Source organism: Mesoplodon mirus (assembly GCF_964341445.2).
Source record: "Mesoplodon mirus genome assembly, chromosome: 4".
NCBI classification, from domain to species: Eukaryota; Metazoa; Chordata; class Mammalia; order Artiodactyla; family Ziphiidae; genus Mesoplodon; species Mesoplodon mirus.
In genome coordinates, this window is record NC_138979.1 from 38,759,932 (window position 1) to 38,775,236 (window position 15,305).

General features: G+C 45.6%; 1 protein-coding gene across 2 annotated transcripts in view; it reads right to left on the reverse strand.

Annotated features, from left to right (window-relative positions):
• ABHD2 (abhydrolase domain containing 2, acylglycerol lipase) overlaps positions 1-15,305 on the reverse strand; it is a 102,037-nt gene that overhangs the window by 71,983 nt on the left and 14,749 nt on the right. For both annotated transcript variants that reach the window (XM_082616659.1, XM_082616660.1), the window contains 2 exons: positions 6,017-6,115; positions 3,288-3,487 (listed from right to left, as the gene is read on the reverse strand). In XM_082616659.1, coding sequence (XP_082472785.1) covers positions 3,288-3,481 — 194 coding nt within the window. In that variant the 5' untranslated portion in view covers positions 3,482-3,487; positions 6,017-6,115. The remainder of the gene's footprint in view (positions 1-3,287; positions 3,488-6,016; positions 6,116-15,305) is intronic.

Here is a 15,305-nt window from a genome sequence, read left to right on the forward strand (position 1 = left end):
AGGAGGGAAAAAAATCCCTATTCTCCTAACAGGTTTTCGATGTTCACCTTTCACCGACTTTTTTTTTCTACACCAGAACAGCAAGAGACTATGTCCTGATTCCGGACATAAGTCATAATAACTGGCCACTTTCAGTCGGGGTTACTGATTAACACCATTAGCTTGTTGTAAATCAATTAACTGACATTTCTAGCCTAGATGATTGTTTGTGAAGGCTGCAGACAGGCTTCCTCTGGGAAAAAAATCTTCAAAGTCCCAGGAGAAGCATTTTTACCCATAACAGTATGTTTCCTGCCCTCAGCTTCAAATATATGGAAGGCTGTTACAAACACGCCACACAGAGAAAGAACATCAAGGCCACTGGCTTCTGACAGTGATTAAAATAGAAAGAGGGTCATGCAGGAATCGGAAGGCCACTCTGGGGCCAGTCCTGCTAGAGACTCTTGTCGTGGGCTGGCCCCTCACTGCTCTCGGCTTCCTCTCTCTCACCTGTACCCTGAGAAAGGTCTCTGTCCCCCTCCCTGTGGATAGGAAGGAAGCCAGCTCTGGGGTCACAGACTTGGGTCCAGTCGCCGCCTCTGCTACTCCTCATTTCCCCATCCTTAAAATGAGAGGAAAAATGAATCCAACCTCAAAGTTGTTAAGAGGATTAAATGGCATAATGCCTATGAGAGATACTCAAAATTTTAAATGCAGTAATGTGGATGAGAGAGTAACGGGAAGACATTTGGTGATGTGCTACGTGAACACAGGATATAGTTTTTCCCAAAATTAAGAGTATAAATAAAAAATAAGAACCTAGTTAAAAGATGGAGGGGAAAAGTGAATCCTTTTGCCCTTTAATAATCATTTGTCATGATCAAGTCAGAGAATGTGGGTGTTTGGCATTTAGCTGTTTTTTTTTTAATTTATTTATTTTTTTGCGGTACGCGGGCCTCTCACTGTTGTGGCCTCTCCCGTTGCGGAGCACAGGCTCCAGACGCGTAGGCTCAGCGGCCATGACTCACGGGCCCAGCCGCTCCGCGGCATGTGGGATCTTCCCAGGCCGGGGCACGAACCCGCGTCCCCTGCATCAGCAGGCGGACCCTCAACCACTGCGCCACCAGGGAAGCCCTCATTTAGCTGTTTTAAGTAATGTTCCAACGTGTTTTAGGAGGGCTGGTCCTGTGCTCAACAGGACAGGTCTTGGAAGTACATAGTTTCTGGGGAATTGTCCTCTCACAGCCACCTTCAAACCATAGTTAAGTCCTAAACATGCATCAGCTCTGCCTTTAACCTAGGCTGACCTCCACCTCTCCCTGATTTGGGTTTCACCAGGAAGGAGCGTGGCAACTGGTTAATGAAGTGGGTGGTGGGAGAGGGTGGCCAGAGCCACGAGGTCCAAGGAGACTGTGACCAGGGATGCACTTCCATCCCAGGAGGGAGGGTGGGGGCAATCGCAATAGAGGTCACGTAGCGCCAGGACAGTTCCATAGGCTCATCGAGAAAGAGTGCCAGGAAGGGGAAAAAGCAAAGAAAAACTGTTGGACTTATGTCTCTGGGGTATTTTTCAAAGAAAAACAAGAAAAGAGGTTAAAAAAAAACCCTGCCAAAATCAGCTTTTTTTTTTTTTTTAAACACTTTTAACAATTAGTGTGGAATCAAACCTTATGTGATGTTTATCCAGAGCCTGGACAGGAGCAACTTTCCCAGGGCTTCCTCTAATTACTTAGGAACCAATACTGGGTGGAAACATGTACTCATCTGCCTATAATCTTGTAGGGCTTTTAATATCTTGGTTTTCAAAAGCTCTCTACAAAGAGAAGACCTGGGAACTGGGTCTAACTGGGTCCCACTCAATCTGAAATCGGGTGCAAATGTTCCTTGCCAGATGAGTGAATTATCTAAATTAAGTATGGAAGAAAAATGCTGGACAATTTTGAAAACATACCGATTCTGTGCACGCTCCTCAGAGAGGAGCGTTTTCAATGCAAACACTGCTTGCTAAGAACACCACGTCCTTGATAATGGTTGTGGAGCCTACTGTAATGTAAAGTCCCTTCAGCAGGGGCGGGTCCAAATTTACTATGATGACATTTATATGGTACATGGCAGTCCACAGGTGTTAGGCAATATGACGGAGTTATAAGTCTCTCTCGACTTGATAGCAACTTTTTGGAGTCATGGCATTATTGTTACAACTACGAGCAAACTGTACACAAACACCCAAAACACCTGCAGCCCACAGCTCGCCCGTGGGTAACAGCACATGAAAATGAACTAGATAACCAAAGAGGACAAAGCAAGAGCCCAAACTCTCAGGTGTCTCTGCTGCCCATCTGCTCTTAGAAGGGAATCATTCACCCAACAGAAGCGGTGAGAGGTTATACCGGGATAGAGGGAAGAGCTTCTGCTACTGTCCACTGAGTATTAGAAACTTTGTTAGGCGCTCCGGGGACACGGCTGGGATAAGACAGCTCTCCAAGCAGCATCCATCTGAAAAGGCACAACTGGCAGAATGGACTAAGCTTGAGGAGGCACAAACAAGGTGAAGCAGCAATGATGAGGAAGGAGAAAGGAACTAAGACCCCAGAGAGCAAGGACTGCTTCATGTGAGAGGCTTGTCCCAAGTGCTGCAGGAAGACGGAGTTATTCAGAAGACATCAACAGGGGAAGACTTCACGAGGCATCTCCTGAAAATAGCACGTGTGATGTGGAATGCAGATATCCTTTGTTTTACAACTACGGTTTCCTCTATCAGAAGCAGTGCTCACCCCTGCCACCCCCAAAACACAGACCTGGGGCTTCTGCAGGGAAATATGGTTCACTTGCAATGAAAACCCTCTCTTTAAGTGGATTCTCTTAGTTAATGCTCAGTATATTTTTCAATAAGGCAGAGGGACAGTACCCAATGAATGAGCCTGTGCGTTTTTTGCTCATTCATTATTTTGGGTCAGGACGATCTCTCTGTCTTAGAACTGGCAACAGAGCATTTGATAAAGGGCTAGAATATTGTCTAAGCTTTCTGTATCTACCTAAAAATGACAACTGTTTTCTGCAAAGTCCTTGTCATGGATGATGACACCACATCGTGGAGGAAGGGATGTTTCCAGGCAACAAAGATCTGAGGCTGTCTCCTACCCTCTAGGATTCAAACGCCAGGCTCCTATTGAGACGGTGGCTACTTTAACACCAGTGATACTAGTTTACATGGATGCCTTGAGGACACATTGTGAGAACGTTCTTCTTTGAACACTGCAAAGACAGATCAGCAGGCAGGTGTACAGGTGGGTTTGAGGTCTACTCACTCTTTGGTCAGAAGAGGACAGGACTTGAGCAGGAAGCATGAGAGCCCCGAGTCCTGGAAGTAGAGTTCAGGTGGGGCCGTGGGGCTCTTCAGGTTCAAACACCGGACGATCACATACAGCACAGCAGCCACTGCAGCCAGCTTCACCCCGTCAAACACGGCCGGGAGCTCGGGGGTCTCCAGCATGGCATTCATCTTGATCTGGGGAGCAGGGGTACAGGCAGGTTTAGAAGCACGTGGGGAGGGGAGGGGCCCACCACACAGAGACAAAGCCAGCGATCACCTGTCACGATCCAGATGTGTCCGCAGAACCCACCCTGGCCGATTCCCATCGGTGCCTTACAAGTACCAACAGACTGGCAACAACCCAGATCATGAACAGTCCTGAGCACTAATAAACTGGGCTGGGTGGTGTTTCTTTTAATCTAATGAACATTTATTTCTAAGATGAGTGAATTGGAAAATGCTGAGAATAGCGTCCTGTTGAGAGCAGGAGAAAGGAGGCCAGTCGGAGAGGTACAAGGGGGACCAGGAGGCGAGCTTTGATTTCTGTTACCAGGCAACCTTGAATCTCTCTGCAGACTTAACCTGCACCTGGAGCACCAGCTGCATGTGAGGCGCTGTGTTTACAGTCTTGGACAGAGACGTGAGATGGGACTGCTGTTGCCACCAGGTGAGGCTGTACTGCCTGCTGGCCTCACCTCTGTTTTCAGAGCAGGAAGGGCCTGATTCAGCCACCTGCTCCTTTGGAGGCAGCCCTGGTGCTGGAGCCAAGTTCAGGCTCAGCCCAGGTCACAGTGGTTCTTGCTCCTGGGAGTTGTAGGCAGTGTGAAATGGAACTTGGCCACATTTTTCCCGACCGAAGGCAACTGACTATAGCCGTTAGTCCAAAATTGGGCTAAAAGTGGACCAAATTCAACTGCTAGACCAAAATTAAAAACTGGAGTACGGAAAATGTACACGCGTATCTGGCTTTTCATCTTCTCAGGTAGCTTTATTTTGTACACAGAACACACACACACACACCACTCCAAACATAAAAAACCAAACGTCAACAGCAACAAAACTCCATCCTTTTCCTTGCTGCAAGGCAGGAAAACAGAACATCAGCTGTTACCTTAAAAATCAGGGAAACCACAAGCTAACAAAAAGGAGAAAATGGTAACTCTGGCAGCCAAGGTAGCTATGGCAACAGCTTCCCCTGGAATGGTTTCAAGTAGCCTCTGCTAAAAACAGCATGAGAACTCTGGTGGGCAACGGTGCAGACAGAAGATGCAGGACAAAACAATCTCTCAAAAACGTGTTTGGGGCATAACCGAATGAACTCATTTGAGACCTACAGCCAGGCCAGAGAGGTCTCAGAAGCCCTTTTCTAAAATCGAGGTGATTTTGGCAAATACAGAACGCAAACACACTGTAGACGATCTCTGGCAGGGGTTCCAACTCAGTGAGGAAAGGCAATCAAACATCCCACAAGTTATCATAAGACATCACTCATATGTGGAATCTAATTAAAAAAAAGAAACAAATGAACTTATTTACAAAACAGAAACAGACTTACAGATATTGAGAACAAACGATGGTTACCAAAGGGGAAAAGTGCGGGGGTGGGGGGGGGGAATAAATCAAAAGCTTGGGATGAACACACACACACCACTATATATAACACAGATAACCAGCAAGGACCTACTGTACAGCACAGGGACCTCTAGTCAGTATTCTGTGATAACCTATATGAGAAAAGAATCTAAAAAAGAATGAATATATGTATATGCATAACTGAATCACTTTGCTGTACACCTGAAACTAACGCAGCATTGTAAATCAACTATACCCCAATTTAAAAAAAAAAAAGATCCCAGCTCCTTAACTCACCATCAGGGCAAGAAAATAATTTTTTAAAATTTATCTGGCATGATTTAGAATCAAGGCTGGACCTCAGAATATACTTTTCAGCTGCATCAACCTTTGACTTTTTATGAGCTGACAGTTTCCTTAAAACTTAATCTCTGGGGACATGTCACCTCACTCCTAGGACCATGTCCCCCAAAGGCTGTTCCTCAAACTCTTAAAACAAGGATTCTTTTAACTTGGGGTCTGTAGGTCCCCTATGGAATTCTAAGGTCCAGGAACTCCCTGAAATTATACATGAAAGTGTGTGTGTCTGAAAGTTTTCTGGGAAGAGGGTCTGCAGATTTGATCAGATTCTTCAAGGGGCCTGTGACCTAAAAAGTACACAGCACCGCACTCAAAGATGCTCCAGGGGTTGCACCTGTGGTCCCTGTCCCTCATCCCTCCAAAGCCCTGCCACCTATACCAGTCAAACCGACGAGAAACAAACATCCAAGAAGACACAGCTTGTTAATAGGGATTTTTTTAAAAATTCATTTTATTGAAATATAGTTGATTTACAATGTTGTGTTAATTTTAATAGGGATTTTTAAAGTGTAGTTAGTGAAGGGCCAAAACCAAAACCTAGCAGGAATTCCAGTTTCTCTGACATGATGCTGGTGATATGGAACTGAAACAGATATCCTTCTTGTCCCCTTGGTTGCAAAGAGAGGAGAGGAATGCATTGGATGGCTTGACCAGTTTCCTGGCTGGTCTAGAGCAGACTTATTGAATTAAAAATGTACAAGAAGTCCCTCTGTCCCCACTTCCACTCACTACTTACTAATGTCAGGGAAGGTGGAGAGAAGAAGCAAAAATAAGAGTCTCACCAATACGTACCTACGTCACCTGTTCCTCTCTACTGCGAATATGAACTGTTCTTGAAAAGCTGCACAGCTGGGCCGGTCAGGTCAGATCTCATTCGATTTAACCTAAAAGCTGAAAAGATCGGATGGTGATCTATTAAAGGCTGAGAAAGAAGCAATTTAACTGAAATATAAGCATAGTCTAAGTTTTTCTGCATTTAAAGTCTTTAGGGAAAAAGACAATTTCTTTAATTAACACATGTGACGCACTCTTGGCTGTTTGGACAGACCTGCTGGTGAAGCCTCTGTGAATCCACAGACTGACGGGCTCTCTGTGGTTTCCAGGACGAGTTATTTGCTGCATTCAAAACTCTGGCTAATGCAAACTCACACTGTTTTTGTCCTTTAACTTGTAACATAATCTTCAGAAACACCTGACAGGTACCATCTCTGTGTGACCAATGAAATAACTTAGCCAGGTGTAGGTCAAGACAGCAGGCAGTTGACTTGTTCCATCTCTCCCAGGTATACAGCAACGACAGGAAAAATATGAGCTGAGAAAAGTAAAAGGGCACAGATGGGCTCAAAAACACAGTTCCAGAAAGAGAACAGAACTGAAAGTAATAAGTGGGGAGCCGTAACACCTGCCAGATCTGGTCCATACTGGGGGCTGGAGGCTGGCTACTCAGGGCCATCCAGAGCTAAAAGTGCTCACCGTGAGATGGGGAACCAGAGCCAGGCCCACTGGGCTAAAGATCTGTGGCTTCGAAAGCAGCAGAGGAAACACAAGAGAGAAAGGGGTGGGGGAGGGACAGCCAGTGTTTATATAGCACTATGTATGTGCCAAGCTCTGCTCTTCATACTTTACCCATCCTAACGCTATTAATTGTACGTCTGAGGTAGGTACTATTATTATCCCCATTTTACAGACGATGAAACTGAGGCATAGAAAACTTGAGTAACTTGCTCAAGGTCACACAGCTAGTAGGCAGAGAAAACAAGATTCATACCAGGCTCCAAAGAGCGTGCTTTTAACCACTATGCTTTGTGAAAGCAGGAAAAGTAAAGAGAGAAACAAGAAAGAAAGTGGATAGTACCTGAAAACACAAATGAGACACCAAAAGCTTGCTCAAGTTCATGCGGCTGTAAAATAGTAGAGCTGGTATTCAAGCCCAATTTTCTCTGATTCCATCACACCAAAATGATTTAAAAAGAAAATGAAAGCCAGTTGAAGGGGAGATTCAATTAACCTTCAGAGTAGCCTTGTTCAACTTCAAATTTTTATTATTTCTTCACATTCTGGTCCACAGAGGACCAGGCTTTTTTGGTGAGGGGACTAAAGAGCAATGTCTCCAGCCACATCACAAGCTACTTGACCTTTCCAGGGCTCGGCTGCCAACTAAAAAAACAAGGGATGTGCCAGATCAGAGACCTTAAACTGGCAACCCATGGGATGGAAGTGCATTTAACTGGCATTTTTAAAAAATGAATTTATTAGCTGCTAAGTTATAAACACCAGGAGATTTCAGATAAAAACCTGGATCTCTGGTTTCTCTTGAGAAAAAAATCTGAAGATTTGGCAACACTGATCCAGCATTCTCACATGGCAGCAATGAATGGAGCTGGGCGGGGCTGCCCCCTCTAGACAGGCCATGCTCCCTCCTGGTTGCCACAGTTCCCACCACTCCCTATCATGGTCCTCAACAATGACCTCTGGCCTACTTAATCATTGCTGGTACCTGAATGGTCCCTGAAGGCACCTGAATGTGCAACCCTTGCAGAAATCTAAGGTCCTTACTAGCCCTGGATAAGTCTATATTGATTGAATATTCAAAACATAACACTATCAGTATATGTATAAATGTTAAATTAATAAAAAACAATTATGGGAAGGCAGAGTAGCAAATAACAAGATGTAGTATGTTTTATTTATTGATATTTACACTGATGTTTATTTACACCTTCACTCTTTTCCACAAACTATTTGAGATAGCTTCAAGAGAATGCTGAATAGGGGACTTCCCTGGTGGTCCAGGGGTTAAGATTCCGTGCTTCCACTGCAGGGGGCGCGGGTTCAATCCCTGGTTGGGGAACTAAGATCCCACATGCCCCACAAAGAAAAAAAAAGAATGCTTAATAGACTTACACAGAGAAAGATTCAGAAATGTGGCTGACTGCTGATTGCTTCCCAGTAAGAAGTCTCTCCTCCCTTCTTTCAACACAAACCTGGAAAATGCGCCTAGCTAGAAAAAACTAACTACAGATCCCAGGCTCCATGGCAGGTAAGGCGAGTCCACGTGACTAAATGCTGGCCAGTTCTGGCGGGGCTGCTCTGCTTTCTGGGGAGACTCCTTAAAAGGCAGGGAGTTAACTCTTCTTCTGCCCTTTTCCCTCCCTGCCTCCTTGGAATGCAGACGACAGGGCTGCAACTCCAACAGCTATCTTGGGCCGTGAAGTGACCTTGAGGTCACTCTAGGAGCCACATGAAGAGGACAGCAGAGGAGAAAGACAGAGACCTGGGGTCCCTGATGATTCCATGGAGCCACCATGTCAGACCCAGACTGCCTACCTCAGGATTTCTCTTATGTGAGAGAATAAACCCTTGCATGTTTAAACCACTGTTATTTCTAGACTCTTTGTAGTCTGTAATTTCTAATGACAGAGGAGGAAGTACTATCTCCCCAAATCTTTATGGATGCTACACTGGTTGGGTTATTATTAGAGCACAGGCAATTTTTCTTTTTCTTTTCCAAAATTCATAATGACTACAAATTTTTTTATTACAAAAAAAAAGCTTTAAAATAGCAATTAACAAAATCTAAAAAGAAATTAAGAGACTCTGAACAAGGAAAATACCTAGGTCAAAATATACAACTAGGGACTTCCCTGGTGGTGCAATGGTTAAGAACCTGCCTGCCAATGCAGGGGACACGGGTTCGAGCCCTGGTCCGGAAAGACCCCACATGCCGTGGAGCAACTAAGCCCGTGTGCCACAACTACTGAGCCCGCACGCCTAGAGCCGGTGCTCCACAACAAGAGAAGCCACTGCACCGCAAGGAAGAGTAGCCCCTGCTGCTGCGCAGCAACGAAGACCCAATGCAGCCCAAAATAAATAAATAAAATAAATTTATATATATATATGATATACAACTAAGCATACGACTAAGCCTAGAATGTGTCTGAGCTTTCTGACTGCCAGGGGGAAAAGGGAAACCTAGTCAGACCTATGGTTTCTCCAAAATGCAGAGCTAATCCGTAGTACACTCTTCTTACCTCCAGAGAACACGACAGATACTCAAAGAAAACAGGGTTCTTCTGGCACAGATTTATTAAAAAAAAAATTCTGCGGGACTTTACATAAGAGGACCTTGAGTGATGTGATAGGTAATGTCCTCCTACAACTTTTTTTTAATAGCAAATGCAGTAGAGAATTAATTTCCTCAACGCTTGAAAAATGCCAAGGGTTTAAAATTGAATTTGATTCGGTGAAGGCAATCCTATGAGAGGTTTCTAATTATTACGGTCCAGATACAGAGCCTTGAGCTGAAGTCCTGAGGAGCAAGGCGGTTCTACCGCATATTGCTAGGGCCACCTTCCTTGAACTTCAGTGGGCTTAAGGACTTGATGACCTACTGTGTGCCTGGCTCTGTACTAAGCATTGTGTAGAACCACAGTTAAGTCGAATTATCATTTTAACTGGGGAGAAAAAGAAAAGAAGTTTATGTTAGGGCTACATATACTTTAGAAACTTGGGGACAAGAATAAGTGGTCCAGGAAAAAAATAAGTGGGGAAAGGACTTAAGGAGCAGCTAGAACTAGAACTGCACCTTAGTGAAGTATAGATTTAGAAGAAGTGTGTGTAAGTCTGTGTGAGAGAGATTTTGTGGTGTGTGCGTGTGCACGATATACATTAAACAAGGAATTAATTGGCAATTGTAGAATAAAACTCTTGATATTCATTTTAATTTATCTTGCTGCATTTTATTTTATGGTCTTCTTTCTTTCTAAGTTTGACCTGACACTAAAAATTTATATTCTGCACTTATTCCAGACATAACAAACTGAGCTTCTATTGCGCTATTTTGTGTGCCCCTTCTCCCTTTCTGGGCAGGTGAAATCCAGTTAAAGTGCACTTCAGGCAGCTTAGGGCCAGGTATGCGGAAGATGGAAAGGAGACATCTCCCCACCCACACCTCACACGCACCCGATCAGCACTTCCTCCACCCTTCCCTGCTCCCACCGCAGTCTCCTTATGAGTGAGATTTAGGTGCTGTAAATGATAGTTAAAATTCCATTTGTCTTCTCGACATTAACGAAGAAATCCAAGGTGCTGTCAAAGGCCCAGCAGTAAAGGAACTTTCGGTATTGCCCTCAGTCTCTAAGACAGGCTCCACTGGCATCTCCGCCAGTGCGAGGGCCTGGGCTTCTCACTGTTCCCCCATGACTAAGGGCGGTATTTTAAGATGGAGGCACAGATTCAGTGAGAGACGCCCAGTCTGGGGGTTCTGAGACCTGGGTCCTCGTGCCTGCTCTGCCCCTTCTCAGTTGGTGACCTTGAACAAGTCCCTTAACCTTTCTGGGCCTTAAAGAACTCATTTGTAAAATGAGAGGATTAGATTAGAAGTCAATGTTGTTGCCAAAGGTCTCTCTCAGCTCAAAATTTCTGAGATTCTAGGGATAGAATTGCAGTCCTTGGCTAAAGAGCACAGGAAACACTCTCTCTGTGCTCTGTAACAGAAGATAGCCCTGTTTTCCAGACTACTTCATGGACCATTAAACAGTAAAACTCATAAGAACTAACAACCCTCAGGGCCTTTGTTCTTCCTTCAAATAAGTTAAACAGTTCTATATTTTCAGCTGTGCCATTTATGCCAATAATTCCATCATATTCATTCCACCTCCATGGGTGAGTGATGATTTCAGCCTTGGAATATTAATGTTCACTGAAAATCTAAAACTGACAGTGAAGAAAAAAACAAGCAGAGCCCTCAAACACAAAAGACTCACTACCTGGTATAATGGGGTGAATACTGTTCCCCCAAAATCCATGTTCACCAGGGACCTGTGAACGTGACCTTGTTTGGATATAGGGTCTTTGCAGATATAATCAAGTTAAGATGGGGTCATACTGGTTAGAGTGGCCCTTAACCCCATAACTGCTGTCCTTGTAAGAAAAGAGAAATTTGGACACAGAACACAGAGGAGAGACCATATGAAGATGGAAGTAGAGACTGGGGTGATGCATCTCTGAACCAAGAACACCAAGGATTGCCAGCAACCACCAGAAGCTAGGAGAGAGACAGGGGACAGATTTCTCTCAGAGCCCTCAAGAACCTGGCTGACACTGAGAACCTTGCCGACCCCTGATTTTAGACGTCTAGCCTCCAGAACTGTGACAGAATAAGCCCAACTGACCTCTCATGACTCAGCTGTTCCACACCCCTGTTCTTCAGAGGCTGAAGAGACCCTCTGCCACATGCTTTCCGAAGTGATCCAGACAAACTCCAACCAATACATACCAATAATCAGCTAACAACAAGATACTCCCAGGCTACTTGTTAACACAAGGCAAATTGTATTCTGTGCACAAATGTTTACTAGCTTGGCCTCTTTGCCTCTGTGATTCAGCTGTCAGGACCATCCTTTCCTCTCCTGTTATAGGAAAGTGAGGGAGCCCAGAGACGGAGACATCACGGGCTGGGAGGGGAGGGCCCTCTTTCCCTTGCCACCCAAAGGACCTGACAAGCAAACTTCAATAAATACGTGGGTCCCATGGCAAATACTCCTCAAGGAAAACCAAACCAAACTCCTAAAGGATTTCTCTCTTCCAATTCCAATCAGGTTGAGGAGGCTTATGTTTAGGTTCAGACCCTGGAGTGAGGTAACCCCCGTGTCAAATCCTGGCCCCGCCAGTTCCGGTGTTTGTCTTCGGGCAAGTTTCTTACCTCCTCTGGGCCTCCTCTGCAAACTGAAGGTGTTAATACACAGAAAGTATTTTAAAACAATCCTTGACATACAGTAAGTGTCCATCCTCCAAATATAAGCCATCCCATCCCCACCATTAAACTCTCCTCCATTTTGCCTAAGTAAATGCTAATCTGACAGAAATTACCACAAAAGATACTTTTGCCCAGCTGACACAGAGGCCTCATCAACAATGAAATACCTAGTGGACCCACTGCTTGGGCCTCCTCCAACAAGTTTAAAATTAATCCCAGGACACCCTCTTGATTCTTCTAACGTGGAACCGTGTTAGACTTAATAAATTGTTGGATAGTAAGTGTTCATCACCAAGGTCCATTAACAGTTCCAAGGTGTGTTCTCGTTTCTGTGCTGAAAGGGGTCTGGCGGTGCACAGCCTGGACCCCCTCCTTCCGATACACACACCCTCTCTCCTGCCAAGGGACCCCTCCTTTCCCGCAGAGAGACCGTTCCTTCATCTGCACCTCCTTCCTGCAGGTAAAACCACTCGTGTCTGGCCCAGCTCTCCTAGCAAACCTCTTCAATGCCCTGAAATAGAACCCTACGCCAGCATAGTAAGCCTCAGGCAGGCTACCTTCCTCAACAAGGCCCTATGAGTAGTGTAGCGGACAAAAACCCCACGTCATCCCAATCTGTCAGCCTTTTTGGTGGCAACTTAGATAAAAGTAGTCAACCCAAAATGTAGGCAACACGACACCTTTGGGGAGAAAGCAGGGAGGAAAAGGGCCAGTTTCTCCCCCCTTTATCTGCCATTTAACTAAAGAAATCAGGGCTATTGCACACACAGAAAAAAGTAACTCCACAGAAGGGTAGAAACAAGCCCAGAGCAGACTGCTAGGACAAAGCCCGGCCACCCCCGACCCCCGAGCTGTTTCTCTGCACTTGTTAAGTGCTCACTGCCACGCGGCTGGGACAGAGTCAGAGGCACGGCCAGAAGGTTCTGAGGTATGTCCTAGTCTACCCAGACCTGCGTACCCTTGATAACCCGGGCCGCTTTGGGCCCCACTCTGACCTCACAGTGAGATTTCGATTCCCTGGGTGAGCACCTCTGCCAGCAGCTCACAGCGCTACCTCTCAGCACAGCCAGGCTGTTCTAGTCCTGTGTGTCCTTCTCCCAGGGATAGTCCTGTTGGCTGAGTCTTCAGGGTAACTGGGTTTTGAAATTTCCCCTCTCACCACCGCCACTACCTCAAGCCCCAAATGATGGAGAGCCCTGGCATCGACGGGGCCAAAACCCTGTTTTCCAGAGATGCCAAGAGACACTGATTGATTGATTAATTAATTAATTTTTGAACATTAAGCATCAAGTACCCAGACCCTTTCCCTCAGCAGATCAAACCAGGGAGCAGCCCTGGGGGCCTGGGATGTGGGTGGTGGCAGGGAGACTGAAAGCAAGATCTAGTCCCACGTCCCTTACAAATCAGGTCCTATGAGGTGAAGGGAATGTCCTAAGTCACACACAGTTTGGTAAAGAGAAGAGAATTTACAGATAATTAAATACATATAGGTTAACCTCACTCTCAGTTGCATTCAAATTTAAGAGCTTGAAATTGCCTTTTTGTGCAAACTCACTCATGTGATAATAGTTTTATTTAACCATATTCTTCCACAAAGTCGTAAGGCCACACATTCATCCTGCTGAAATTTCGGAAAATGTCCTACAAGTTTCTAGTAAGAGGAAAGTTACCCTATGAGAGAAAATGTGAACCTCGTGTTTAAATATCAGGAATGGCTACTAACCCACAACTTTCACAAACAAAGTCACTAAACTAAAAAGAGCTGGAGACTGAGTCACCAGTTAAGCATGCACATTTAATTGGGCACTTTTACATGCATTTACTAAATTACTGAAAGGGAGCTGGCCTCTCTCATTATCAAATAGTCTTGCTCAAAGAGTAGTACTTTCAAGTGGAGGACAACGGGTAAAAGCACTTAGTAAAATCACAAGCAAAATTGCTTTCTCTACCATCAAGAAACCATTCAATGCACACCTGAGAACAAACCGAAAATCCTAAACCAGATGTTTCCTCTATGGAGATCAGAGAATTTTCTAATAGGACAGGCATTTTTTTTTTTTAATAAATTTATTTATTTATTTTTTGGCTGTGTTGGGTCTTCGTCTCCGTGCGAGGGCTTTCTCTAGTTGTGGCAAGTGGGGGCCACTCCTCATCGCGATGCGCGGGCCTCTCACTATCGCGGCCTCTCCTGTTGCGGAGCACAGGCTCTGGACGCACAGGCTCCGGACGCGCAGGCTCAGTAGTTGTGGCTCACGGGCCCAGTTGCTCCGTGGCATGTGGGATCCTCCCAGACCAGGGCTCGAACCCGTGTCCCCTGCATCGGCAGGCAGATTCTCAACCACTGCGCCACCAGGGAAGCCCCAGGACAGGCATTTTAATGGAGAGATTTGATAATTCTAACATTGTATTAAAAAACATATACTGCAATTAGGGCTTCCCTGGTGGTGCAGTGGTTAAGAATCTGCCTAGCAATGCAGGGGACACGGGTTTGAGCCCTGGTCCGGGAAGATCCCACATGCCGCGGAGCAACTAAGCCTGTGCGCCACAACTACTGAGCCTGTGCTCTAGAGCCCGCGAGCCACAACTACTGAGCCTGCGAGCCAAAACTACTGAAGCCCGCACGCCTAGAGCCCGTGCTCTGCAACAAGAGAAGCCACCGCAATGAGAAGCCTGCGCACCGCAGCAAAGAATAGCCCCCGCTCGCTGCAACTAGAGAAAGCCCACGTGCAGCAACAAAGACCCAATGCAGCCAGAAATGAATAAATAAATTTAAAAAGACATACACTGCAATTAAAATCTGTAATATCAAAAGAAAATCTCAGTTTGCCTGAACCCAACAAACCCAAGTGCCCAGTTTACTGGAATTTTTAAGAGATAGATACAGCTGAAGAGAAGAGCATCTCCAGATTTATTCCACAGAAGAAACTTCTGGGGCATGTGCTGGAATCTCACCAGCAAACAAGCTTCCAGAAGGAGGAAACTGGGGATGGGGTGGGAGGCACGGCCCTTGGCTAAAAATCATTGACCCCATGGAACTCACTAAAACAGAGAAGAAAGTTTCACCCAGAGCTGCAAAACAAAGCACTTACAGCTACCTTCAGTTAATGAGAAAATAAAAATAATCAGGAGTCCCCATTCCTGAGCATTCTGGGGTGTCCCAAGGGCCCGAGAGCCAGAACGGCACACAGTGCCGTTGGAAGCTGTAATGGGAGCATTACCAAGGGCAGCCCTTTATAATCCTGACACTTGCCTTTCACTGCACAGGCAGCAAGAAGTAGATCTGTGAGGAGACCAGACCCACAGGTCAAGCCCCTCGCCCCCCCC